At 47.3% G+C, this 13,515-nt stretch overlaps 1 protein-coding gene across 3 annotated transcripts in view; it reads right to left on the bottom strand.

Annotated features, from left to right (window-relative positions):
• The window catches only part of Nbas (NBAS subunit of NRZ tethering complex), a gene marked incomplete at its 5' end in the record, with an annotated part of 266,027 nt that overhangs the window by 11,389 nt on the left and 241,123 nt on the right, over window positions 1–13,515 (bottom strand). For all 3 annotated transcript variants that reach the window (XM_087199614.1, XM_087199615.1, XM_087199616.1), the window contains 1 exon segment: window positions 1,598–1,737. In XM_087199614.1, the coding sequence (XP_087055740.1) occupies window positions 1,598–1,737 (140 nt within the window).

Genomic DNA, 13,515 nt, shown 5'->3' with positions numbered 1-13,515 from the left:
TTTCTGGGTGTCTCGGCGAAGCCTGGGTGACTCGGCCTCCAACCGTGGCGAAGCTGCCACGTTTGATACCAGGCACACCTCGGCGGTGGCGCCCGCCTGTCATCCCTGCATTCTAAGGCGGACGCAGGAGGATGCCAAGTCTGAGCCCAGCCTGGGCAACTTAGAGGCTAAATGAGACCCTATCTGAAAATAATAAAAAGTTTAAAAAGGGCTGGAGATGTAGCTCTGTGCAAAGGTCCTGGGTTTGATCCCCAGTACCACGAAAACAAGCGGACACTGGCTCCTGTCAACCCTACTGGGGCCACTCTCCCAGGGGAGCCAGGGATGTGCAGAGCTGGGCCTACCGAGCACAGGCTGGGGGAGTGACAGGCAGGTGGATGCTCATACCTGGCATTTCCTGCTGTCCTGGTGCCTGGAACATACATAACTTGCCTTTCTTTTCCTCTATGCCACTACCCCATTATTCCACATAAACCTGACAAATCCACAGGTTAAAGATGAATTGACTCCAGGGCCCGGGAGCCGCTAGCGCCCTCATCTTTGTTAAACATGTTACTGTTTAAGAAGGGTCTTCCTCCACTGCCCATGCCCTGCAGAGAATTTCACCTGCTCAGTGACCAGCAGCGGCGGTCAGAGCAGCCTTCGGCCAAGTGAGGACAAAGGGCACTGCCTTTCTCGAGTGCAGACAGTGATCAACAGGCTGCGTGCCGAGTGTGGGAAGGAAATCAGAGCAGCAGCTGGCAGCGCAGGGCAGCGCCGTACGGCCAGCTTGGCGGCTCCTGGGAACCCGTCTCCTGCACCACTGAAGCAGGGACAGTGGCTTCCTGCACAGGCTTGTGGAGTAAGAGAATATCGCGTGATCTCAATGAGGGATTCCTCATCTGCTCGAATGGGTCCAGCCCCGTTGTGCAGCAGTGGGGACACTGTACCTCAGAAGCCAAAGAGAGGCTAAAGGCCTCTCATGCATGAGAACCAAGGTCTCAGCTCACGAGAAATGTACAACTGTGTGCCGAGGTTGCTAAGGTCTACAGTGAGAAGGAAACTGCTCTCTGAAATCTTGAGGAAGGAAAAGAATCAGTGCCATCGGCCTCTGTTTTTGTTTACACAGAGTCTTCCTGTATGCTGCCCGGGCTGCTCCTGAGCCATGCTTGCACCTCCGCCTCCCCAGAGCCTGGACCACAGGCGTGCCCTACTATGCCCCTTCTGCCAGGGTTTCTTTCTTATTCTGATTTGTATTTTATTGAAACAGGGTCTCACTATGTAGCCCAGGCTGGACTAGAACTTGTGATCCTCCCACCCGGCCTCCTGCATGCAGGGCTCCATCTGTTTCTGTGTTGGTGTTTCCTCCATGTGCCAAGGGGGAACCCTAGGTTACCACTCTATCACTGAGCTGCACCGCAGCCCTGTGGCGGCCGATGGCACGCGATCGGTGGGGGTGGACACGGAGGGAACCCTGAGCTCTGTGCTCCCCGAGCTCGCAGCCCCAGCCATGGAAAGGAGGGGCATAGGCTTCTCTCACTGCCTTCCTAAGATACCACATTTTCAGGAGCGAAGTCACACCAAGGGGTTTGGATGCAGCCAACCCCGTTACACTTACGCGTGCTCACTCCTCATGGGGGGCCAGGCGTGCAGGAGCAGGGCCAGGTGCTGGAACTCGGCCTCTCGGTGGCTGCTGTCCAAGAGCTCTGAGAACAGGGCGCAGCGCTGCTCCTCGCTCGCGACATCAGCGACGTCCACCTGAGAGGGGAAACACACACTGGACGGGTGAGGAGCCTGCTGGGTCAGTTTCTGGAAGAATTCACGCTACGTGATTCTGATTAGGCATCCTTTTGAAAATGCTTACAATGTGTGAAGGGGAAATTCGACACCATCAATAAAACTGCTGGGTGCTGGTCCTCAGGGTAGCAGTGGTAGGTGGTGGGGACCTTCAGGGCAGTGTCTGGGGCCCTGGAGTTGCTGGGGTGCACCTGGAAGGGGCTGTGCAACCTCGGCCTCCCCACTGGCTTCTCTCCCACACATCCCTGTCCCGCCAGGATGGGACCCACCCTAAAGGGCCTCGGCTGACTGGAACCAAGGCCTAGCCTCCAGAGCTAGGAGTAAGCAAACTTTTCTTTCTAAAGTTAGCCTGCCTTGGGTATCTCATTATAGTCATGGAAAGCAGACGAATACACACAAAAATCTAGGTATATGTTTACAGCAGCACAATTCAGGATAGCTACATCTTGGAAGCAGTCTATATGTCCATAACAGAGGAATGGGTAAAGAAAATATGGTGTTTGGAGCATGTTATATCATGGCGCACTACTCTGCTATAAAAAAAGGATAAACCTAAGTCATTTGTAAGAAAATGGATGCACCTTGAGACTATAATTAAGTAAAATAAATCAGAGAAACATGATTAAATATCATTTTGTCTTATAAGAGAAACCCAAAGTACAAATAAAGAGCAATACAGAAGATAGTAAGAGGGAGATGGATTTTTCTCCAATGGGAAGGGGTCCCAGAGATGGAGCGAGAATGGAAGGATGGGAGAGGAGGGATGAGAAGGGGCCCAGATGGGGCATGTGCCCGCAACTGCTCCGCATGAGGGATGTGCGCACTGTACTGCAAACGTGGATGGATAAAAACTTAAAAAGTTAAAGTAAAAAAAAGACATAAGTCTCACTCCATTTCAAACAATTCTATTAAAAATGTTTAGAATACCAAACTACAGGAAGGCTTTTAACTTTCTTTACCCAAATAAATTAGATTAAATAAATCAGACTTCCATATAACTGGCTTAATGGCATTCAACACATCAAGCTGAAATATGGAATTGTTTTATTTGAAATTGTAACATTTTACCATACTCTACATTAACTGAAGTTTTAAAAGTTGAAGTCCAAAACTTGGTTTCTAATTTTCTTTAGAAAACTGCTAGCCTACATGTTGTCCCCAAATCTTTTCTAATTTGAAATTGCAGATTTTACTAAGGCGCATTTGTCAGATGATGTTTTTGCTGTAAATCAAAATAAAATATCTTCCTTCATATTTCCATTTCTCGTGCAACAGAAGCCAAGTACAGAATACTCATTTTTCCTCTCTCTGCATAACGAATGATGTTCCTTTACACAGTGTCAGTCCTAAAACAAATCGCATCTCTGGTGCCTCTGTGGAGGAAGATGTTTTATACTTTGTTAAAAAGCTTTGTTCAGCATGAAATGCGCCAAGTCTGGTTCTCCTGCCCTGCAGCCTCTCCAACAGTCTTTGTGTCCAGGTACAGAGGCTCTCAACAGGAGGAATTCCGACTGCTCCGCCGACAGACATTTGGATGACACCCGGATCGCAGTTAGAATGGGCGTCACCTACAGATCTGCTGAACTGTCTGCGCTACCGTGTGCTTTCAAACGTTTACTTCAACAGCCATGCTGGCTTGGATGCTGTGGCATCACCAGTCACTGCATGGCAGGCCCTGCTTACTTGGTGGCTCACAAGTGACAGAACAACAGTGCAGAATAATAATCAGCTTATGATGTTCTAAAACTAGGGGATCCTCCAAGCAGGGTGGTGCCAAGTTATTCACAGTGGCCTTCTAATGGGGGTGTGACTCCTACCTTTCTATACATAAATGGCTTTGTAAAAAGCGATCTCTAACTTGGGACATCCACCTGCTACCCGGACTCGCCATCGCCAGCCTGCCCGGCCTCAGGGCCTCTCTGTCATACGCTCCTGCCTCCTCCAGAGACCAGGCCGCTCACATCGCTTCCTTTTGCTGTCTTACAGGTCCCCTGGCTTCCCCGCTGCCTCACCAAGTATCCCTGAGCTGTCCGCCCTCCGAGCTCCATCTCAGGTTCCCTCTTAGAACTACAACCATGGGATGCGCTGTGCATTTATTTATCACCTTTCTTCTTCCATGAGAATGTAAGCTCCCTCAAAGTAAATGGTCATTTCCATTCACTGACTTAGGAAAATCCCTGCTATGGGGTAGATGTACAACAAGCACTTACTCAACTAATGAATGCACGTATGTAAAAAGAAATGAAAGAAAAGAGGATCATTCATAAAATAACCAAGCACAGATGATATTAAATCCTCACAGAGTTACCACAAAATTCTGGTTGGTTTTGTTATTGCAGACAGAAGATTTAGAAAGGAAGTGTGGCCGAGAGGGAAATTACTTTAGGAAAAAAGACTGAGGATGGCAGGTTTACGGCCGCTGCCTGTACAGATGACACGTGTGACCGTCCGGTGACTTCGGCAAAGGCCCCTTCTGGGTCCTCACTTGCCACGGTGCCCAGAGCTCCGAGGTCCTGCAGACAGCCTCTTCACCTGCAGCCGGGAGAGGCCCGGGGAAGGCCGACTCCTCCCCACACTGCTGTCTTAGCTGCCCCATGATGCTTTATTTGTATAAAAGGTTGCTGCTTAAGAAAATACTGAAGAGCTACTGAAGGGTCTAAGGATGGAAGCCAGGGCCCCACGCATGGCGGTAAGCACTCTGCTCCTCAGCTACGTCCCCAGCCCATTCCCCAGATTCCATAATTACTGCAGAATAATTAGTATCGTCAGAAGCAGCTTCCCCTTTACGTGAGCTGCACAGTCTACTGGGTTATTTTTCGTATGTGATGTCTCTCGTCCATTTAAGGAGAAAGTGTTTTCACGCCTTACCTCACACAACACCACTTTAATACACTCACTTTATTACTTCTAGTTCTTTTTAGTATTTTCCTTGGGATTTTCAAAAATTAGAAGAATACATTATACAAGTAAATAAGGGCAATTGTGACTTTTCAAAAAGTTATAGATCTTATTTGTTTCTTTTTAATTACAATGACTAGGACCTGGAGAACAATGCTAAAAATTAATCATCATATTGGGCACTCTTTTATTGTTCCTAATTTTAATGAACATGCCTACAAATTTTCACTGTTATAAATTTTAGCTGTGATTAAGCTTGGCATGGTAGTGGATGACTGTCATCCCAGCACTCTGGGAAGCTGAGGCAGGAGGATTGCAAGTTTGAGTAGAGCCTGGGCAACTTAGTGACTTACCAAGACCCTATTTCAAAATAACAATAAAGGGCTGGGGATGTGGCTCAGTGTGAAGGCCCTGAGTTCAATCCCTAGTACTGCAAATGCATGAATGAAAGAATGAAACATTTTAGCCATGATTAAATCCTAGTGGTCAGCAAAGAACACAGAACAGAAAACAGGGTCAGCACACATTTCCCCTATAAACGGTACATTAAAAATAATGGCGTTACCCACTTACTTTCTGGAAGATGGCTTTGGCCCATATATTTGTATACTACATCCAGTAATGCTGCTCAGTAAGAGAAAAATCCACCTTACGTTGAAGAAATCCCTACGCGAGAAAACTGACAAGTTATCCGGGAAAAAATTAGAGAAGGAAGAATTATCCTGAGAGCACAGAAGTAAATAAATAAATGGGCCTCGGGGATTAGAGAAGCTTTGAGAGCATATGATGAGTATGAACATCGGGGGAACCTGAACACCCTAAAATACTTGAAAACAGGAGCCTGGCTCGACTCGGACATGGACCCAGGAAAGAATCAAAGTCGCCCTTTTCTAGGAAGTAGGACATCGTGTATAAAATATATATTCTGAGCATCTGAGTAAATTTTATAAAAATATCAGAGGCAGAAAGAACTAGCACGCGTCTCCAAAGAGTCACAATGTGAAATGACTGTGGAACACTTCTTACTGTGGAGAGAAAACTAACTCTCAGTGGCTATCAAATGCTTCAACATGGCTCACCAAAGAGATCGTAAAATAAATGATGGAAGGTCAGTTTGACTGAAAATGCAGCTTTTAAAAACTGATGCTGGAGCCAAAGTACTGCAGAACAATTTACTTTGGGGATGCTCCTGCCCTCTTGGGGGCTTAGTTTCTGCTTCTGTAAGAAAAACGTAACTCATGCTACTATGATGCTTTTGAGTCTTAGGTACAATAGTGGGACTGAAGTAAGTAGCACAGAAATTGTGCAAGGTAGGCACACAGTAAGAAGTAGGAATCCGTCATGTAGCACCCACATAACATGCCAAGTGTAAGCAAGCCGGAAGCTGGATTTGTGCTGCGGTTCCTTCTAATAAGATTTATGTCCATGGGGTGGGGCAGGGCAGGAAAAGAACAGAGGGAAGGGCAGCTACTTGAGGAAGATGGAACTGTGCGTTCACTTTGATTCCCTTTTGAAATCTCATTTATTTGTGTAGTAAATTTGGTGTTTGAAATTACTCTTAAGCAAGCTTTGCACTGACTGGAGGAAAATAAACCTGAGAGAAATCAATGTTTTCATACTTTTTTTACTTTGTCTTTTCCCAAAGTGAACAGGAAAACGACATGGCTTCCCTTAACACCCTGTCCTGCCTGGGCGGCTGGGAAAGCCAGCCAGGTTCCTCTCGGGAAGTCACATCTTCCTGCAGTCCTTCCTGGCGCCTGCAGTATCTTTGGATGCTTATAAATGGAGACGGGCGTCAGCGTGTAAAGGGCTTATGACGGGCGGTAATTACAGACCTTCCAGGGTAGGGCTGGCAGTGGTGACACCAATCGGCAGACTCGTCCCTAAGAGCTGTTAGCCTGCTTCTGAGAGAACCACCGCGACCCTTGATTTAAGGACGCAAGGCAGCTGTGGTTCTTTTCAGGAATACCAGGAAATCTAACTGAGTTGTCTTTGTGTGCAGGCCTTTGAAGCACAAACAAAAACCCCTCACTTCAGTAGGTTTCTAGAAGCAGAAAAAGGCCACAGCATTGGTCTCTTGCAACACCGGACCCGTGTGGTCAAGCTGCTCCTTGGAGGAGGTTTCAGGGAGCACAGGAGCTTGCTGTGTCCACAGGGTCTGAGCAGCCTCCAGGGAAGGGCGCTTTGGGACCAAAACCAGTCAGGAGCTGTTAATGAGCAACTTTGCTCACTGATTTTGGAAGCACTTAGACCAGTGTGTGCACACAATGAGTGCTCAGCAACTGTTGCTATTCCTGTTCATCATAGAACTACTATTACACAAGAAAAGATAAATGGAGCATGAATCAATTTCTTCACTACTCAGTTATTTACATATTTTCTTAAAAAGAAAATGCAAAGTGATGAAAATAAGCTGGGTGCAGTGGTGCCTGCCCATAATCTCAGTTACTCAGGAGGCTGAGGCAGGAAGACTTCGAGCAACCTCATAGAGACCCTGTCTCAAGATAAAAAATAAAAAAGGGCTCCGGGAGTGTAACTCAGTGATAGAGCACCCCAGGTTCAATGCCCAGTACAAAAGAGAGAGAGAGAAAAAAAAACCCAAAATATCACTAAAGTTTAAACATTAAGGTTCTATCCACCTATTTCTATAGAACTAAAAGAGAAAACTAGGTGTGGATACTGAAAGAATTGCACAAACACTGAACCTTGCACTGCTGAGGAGAGAGGCAGCCTGCAGATCCTGGTAGCCACCCTCATCATGCTGAGGAGGGGTGGGGACAGGTGCTGAGGATGTCCTGCCAAAGAAGCAGGCGGATTCACTCTTCCTTCTGCTCCCGGCCAGGAAGAGCCAACTTCCTGGGCTTCCCTCCAAAGGTGCAGGGGGAAAATGAGTCCCTGTGTGCAAAGCTGCTTGTGAACCAATAGTTCCCAGGGGATGCATAGCCTCCCTTGGACACTGCCCACCATGGGTACTGCCCACCCCAGGCTGGAGACCTCGGAGTGAGAGCGGCTAAGGTTCCCTGGGTCCCCACCCTGCTGTGGCTCCACAAACCCAGACACACACTCGAGGCCACCACTGTGGTCCCCAGCCAGTGTGTACCGTGTCCCACTGATAGCATTCACACACTCACTCCCACCAGGCTCAGTCCCCAAAAGTGCCGTGTGTTGTCAGACTGTTGCGTAGCTAAATGTCACATTTTAGGACAGGCTTTGTAAATGAATCATTTGATAGGACAAAATACTGTGTGTTCAAATAAAAGGAAAAATTTTACCTTTACAGTTTTTTTCCTCTAAGGACAAGTCACCAATCATGCCATGGGGCCCCACTAACTACAGGTGTGTCTGTCTAAAGAGCTGCTAATTGTGAGATTGAACAAAAGTTACTCCATTTTGTAATAAGGCCCCATCTTGTCTGCTTCTGTTACACTTCACCATGGGGACGATGAGTTCCCAGAATGTACTTGTTGCTGTTCCAAGGAAACCGCAAGTTAGCCTTATGCCTGTTATGTAAAGACTGGTTGCTACACTACCCCAACCGCCATCGTTTTGCTTCTGTACTTTTGCTTGCCAAGTTCCCTCTTGCGACCCCTATAAAAAGACCTCAGTCCCTGAGCCGGGGCGCCTCTCTAAGCTTGGTGCTTGGAGGGTGCCGTCTGGCCAGACTAATAAAGGTCTGTTTTACATTCAAAACTTGTCCAGTATGTTCCCTCCTGGGTGATCTTTGCTGTAGTCAGCTCCTCAGAGCGTTTGGTGAGGCCCACGGTCTTACACTAATGAAGCTAATTTGTAAAGGCCAGGCTTTGCTTTTTAGTGAAAGTTGAAGTATTAATGGGAAAATTCATAGTGGCTTGCTAGAAATATTTTCACTGTAGTGTATCATTCAGACTCATGCTCCTTAGTAGCTCTGTGACCACATAAAAACACCTCTTTGAGCCTCACACAGGAAGTAAAGTAATAATGACACCTGACAGACTGCTGTGAGAATAATGCAGTATAACACAATGCATAACATGATCTAATACAGTACAACCTACCTGTAGACACATAAACCTTTATAGGTGCCCAGCAGGTAACCACATCTATACGTATCTCAGAGTTAGCTTGGAGCCACAATGGTAGCTACAAACAGTGCTAGTTCATTATCATGATTTAGTATTGAGATAGTGTTATGCCTTGTTTCTAGATGTTCCCTCAAAGCCTCATGTGGTCATAGGTGGGGCTTTCTGGAAGTGGCTGGAAGGGTGTGTGATGCTGGGACTAAGGGTATATGATTACTGAATTAGTCCACCATTTGGTTTAGCATAGTTCTGTATGTGAGTAATGAGAAGGCTCACCTTGGCTGTTGGGGCACCACCCAAAAGGCAGGGAGCCTAGATGGAATAAAAAGGGAAAGGAAGGCTCACTGCGTCCTACTCGCCTTGCTGCAGACTGTCTCTCCTTTGCGATGCCCCTCTGACATGCCGCTCTGCCTTTGAGCTGGCTGATTATGGACTGAAAATTCTATAAACTGTGAGCTAAATAAACCTTTCCTCCCTTAACTTGTGGGTGTTGGGTATTTCGTTATGGCAACAGGAAAAGTAACCAAGATACTGTAGATAGTATACAAATTTCTTCATAGCTCTTAGTTTATTTCCCCATGTGATGAATGCAGTGATAAGATCACCTGTGTCAGAGAACAATGTTTAAATACTGTGATGATAAATATACAGAGCCTGGGACTCAGCCCATGGAAAGGCCTCAAAAAGATGGAAACAAACTGTGGGTAGCCTCTTCTCAGCTTCAGTGAAAAGAGATTTTTGTTGTAGCCTTCAGAGTTTTAATTTAGACTCTGATTTTATTACAGTCCAAAGTTAGCCATAGAGACAAAGCAAATGTTGGCCACCTAGTTCTGTGTCTACATATATATTCTCCAAAGATAAAGCTGTAGAATGATAAATAACACTACACAAATCCGTAGGTCCAGCTAGATGGCAGGACACAGATGTCCAAATTTCAAAGTAACAAGGGTGAATAAGGTGAAATACACCAAATCCCAGAGACCTGCAGCCAGTGCAGAGCCCAGTGCAGACTCGACCTATGCCAGGGAGAGAAGGGGAAGCCAGCGAGTTTAAGAACAAAGCAGTTCCAGTTATGTCTGCTGAACTCAGCTTTGCTACCTGGGAAGTTGTCCTGTTAGCTCAGGTATACAAAGGCTGTGAAGAAAGTCTGCTTATGGCAAAGGACAAAAAGAACTTCCCCTCCGCTCCCCTCTCACCCTGCAGAAAATGCATGGGCATGGCGGTGCATGCCTGCAATCCCAGCACTAGGGAGGCTGAGGCAGGAGGACTGCCACAAATTTGAGGACAGTCTCAACTACACAGGGAGACCCTGCCTCAAAACACAAACCAATCAAAAGAGGAAAGAAAACGTTCAGAATTAAAACACATTAGTGACAACGTTGAACTTAAGTTTCTTTCTTTATAAAGCTGGTATTTTCTAGCAAGCCGAGGAGCCCCGCTTTCTCCCTGGAAACTTAAGAAGACAGATCAGCATCAAACCTTTTCTCCCCATTCTTCCACAGCAGAGAAGCCACCCTGTCCACTGATACTAACGCTAAGCTTTCCTTTCTATTCTAGCTTCTTCCTCCTCTTTTTGGGCTACAGAGAGACTAGGGATTGAACACAGGGCCTTCACATTGTGCTACATCTCCAGCTTTTAAAAATTTTTTTTAAATTCTGGAGACAGGGTCTCACTAACTTGCTAAGTTGTCCAGGCTGGGCACAAACTCGCCATGGTCCTGCCTTGGCCTCCGCAAATGGTGGGATGACACACTTCTGTCTTCATGGCCAGTGCTGCATTCAGGGTCAAGTTCAGGCTACAGGCTGCCTCAGTTCTCTGCCTGGCAAGTTCTCTAACTGCCTCAGTTCCCTCCAGCCAGGCCCCTCCAGTATGTTATGTATGGAGAGGTCGTGGTTTCTCCCAGGGCACAACCTGTGTGTGTGTCATCTCTCTGGGGTCATGCGTGTGTGCCCAGGGCTCCTCACAGACTGTCTGCTCCCTTCCACTTGTGCTTCCACGTCTTGGTGGCTCCTGACTTTACACCCACACCGGCTGTGTTGAACTCAGTCACACCGACCTCATGGACCTCCTCAGGTGGCCTGACACGGAGCCCTGCACTCTGGGCAGACTTGGGGCATCCTGGTGCCTAAACTCCTTAGGCATCGATGTCTTGGATAAAGGATCTGTGTTCTCACCAGTGTGGCAGCCACCATGGACGAGGGCCACCCACCTGGCCTGGGATCAGCACTTCAGCAGTGTTACGCCAGGAAACCTCACCACAGTTCCACTTGATTTTCACTTCCTTGACAAGGACACTGAGGTCGTGAGGGCTGGATGAGCTCTGTGGCTCACAGACCGAATGGTGAGCTGGGGTCTGGATCCAGGGTGGAGTGGCTGAAGAGCTCGCTCCCTTTATCATGAATGGCCTTGGCTGTCTCTCACATATGACATGTGCCTGAAGAATGTCTAGTGAATATTCCACACACTGTGGCATGAAAACAAATTACTAGGCACTGCATCTTCCAATGTTTGAACTAAGCAGCAGTAACACACTCAACACTGTGCTGAAACAGTGACCGACGGGAAAGGCGGAAACAGTGTGTTCAAATTCCCTCCCGACTTCTCCCACATTCGCCCCTGCAAAGCCACAGTGGGAAGAGGGAAAGCTGGGGTTCCCTGGAAACTGGAAGGAAGTGTCACCTAGGGCCAGGAACACAGGCTTTGTGCCAACAGTCCTGCCGCTCCAAGTGGTGTCACAAGTGACAGTCACACAACCACATCTGGAACAGAGGGTATCCCTGCAGGACAGCTCAGAAATGAATGTGCACAGCACACAGATCCAGCCTCCTCTTCTGCCATGCAGATGCCAGGGGCCAGGGGCAAAGCATGAGAGGAAAGAACACAGTTCACAGAGAGGTACAGTGGCCCCAGCATCTGCAGGCCCAGTGAATATAGATGCTCTCTTCACTTCCATCACGGGGCGGGGGGAGAGAAAAAGGCCCGGGGCTCTGCTTTCACTTTCCAATCTCTCAGTCCCATCTGGACAAACATGCTTGCACCTATTCGCTTCCTCATGAGCCGACTGGCTGGTCACAAATCACTGCCAGCAAAGTGCAGCAAGCTAACGCAACAGTGTCAGCAGAAAGGCACCGGGCACCCCTGAGGGCACCTCCCAGCATTCCCAGCTGTCCTTCCGCTTGCACACAGGGGACACAACGGGTCCAATCCTCCATCATCACTGGCAGGGACATTACGGTCAAAGCCAGGAGTCTCGGCCTTGCCATTTAAAGGGCAGCCTTGCACAAGTTTTTAAAGATTTATTATTCATTTATTCAACAAATATTTATTGAGTGTCTCTGAGATCCCTGTTCTCAGGGAATTTATATTCTAATGGAAGAAAAAAGATATCCTATAATAAGTAGAAGCATAGGTAAGAGGAAGTTAGCAGATAGTGGGAAGCAATTTATGGAGAATTAGGACAGCAATAAAATAGACCGTGAGCGAGTAGTTAATTTAGGCTGTGTCATTTTAGAATAGGTGACATTTAAGCTAAAATCTGAGGAAGTGACTTCCTCTTTCTGGACATCCATTTCCTTTTCTATAAAATGCAGCTATCAAAGTGGAAGGCTATTTTCTTTTTATTTGAGACAGGGTCTTGCTATGTAGCCCAGGCTGGTCTCAAACTCATGGCGACCTTCCTGCCTCAGCCTCCTTAGTGCTGGGATCATAGGAGTGCAGCACCACGCACAGTAGAGCAGGGAAACTTTTGAAAGTCTCTTCTCATTCCAGGACCAGGTGATTTCACAGGTGTTAGAGGTATATCATGTACATGCATGCACATTCTTAACATCAAATATTCCCCTATATTTGTCTGCACAAATCATGCCCATGAGTCCTAGATCTGAAGACATTTAGGCAAAAATAAATTACTTTTAAGGAACTGAATACATCTGTGCAAACTGAACTTTTCTTATGCTCTCTGAGCTCTGATTGGTAGAGGTTCGTATTTTGTTAATGTTTCGGCAAATGGATCAAGCTGGTCTCTAACCAGAGGTTTTCCCAGTCCTCAAATGTTCAGAGCAGCAAACTCGTGGCTCCACCATGAGGTTAAAGGTTGTCTTCAGCTCATCTTTGCAGGGCATCACTCACAGCACAAGTTCAGACCTAGGAAAATCTTACAGGTGGAACTCCTAAGCCACATGTTCCCTTTCACACAAGCATGGCAGCCAGAGCAAAGCGCCAAGGTATAGAGGTTTTTAAAGCAAACGTCAGCGTTTTGACCCATATTCTTTATGCACCAGTTAACTCGAAAATTATGAAAGCTGAAAAGCCCAGATCAACTGTACCGAAGGGATTAGCCCAATACCCCATCCCTCCCTTTCCGGCCCTGCCATCCTCTCCCCCGCCCCTCTCCTCCCTATGCCAGGATGCCTTTCTGGAATGGAATGGAAAGGAAAGTCTCTCCAACTGTCGAAAAGTGAGGGCGTCCGGATATTTAATTCTGATAACCAATCACTGGGAAACAGGAAACAGTGCAGGAGAGGCACTGCAGTCGTGTGGGAGAGACACGGGGAGGCAGCAGGCACCCTCTACCTCCCCTAGCTCACTCAGGGTCCCGGTCCGTGCCCGAAAGCCATCACAGGCCATATGACTCTTCCTCTGGATCCTGCAGCTATGGTGCAGGCGGAGACCCACAAAAAACCATCTACCAGTACCCAGATGTTTCCACTGCTTAGAGAAATGTTTTGAAAAACAACAATTTAAGAGATCCTCTGAACTACACGTGTGATTCTGTAATGCCCT

This window comes from Heterocephalus glaber, unplaced genomic scaffold (genome assembly GCF_053883595.1).
Source record: "Heterocephalus glaber isolate CG9 unplaced genomic scaffold, H.glaber_assembly_v1.0 deba00001724, whole genome shotgun sequence".
NCBI lineage: Eukaryota > Metazoa > Chordata > Mammalia > Rodentia > Bathyergidae > Heterocephalus > Heterocephalus glaber.
This window is presented reverse-complemented; position numbering and strand designations above follow the sequence as displayed.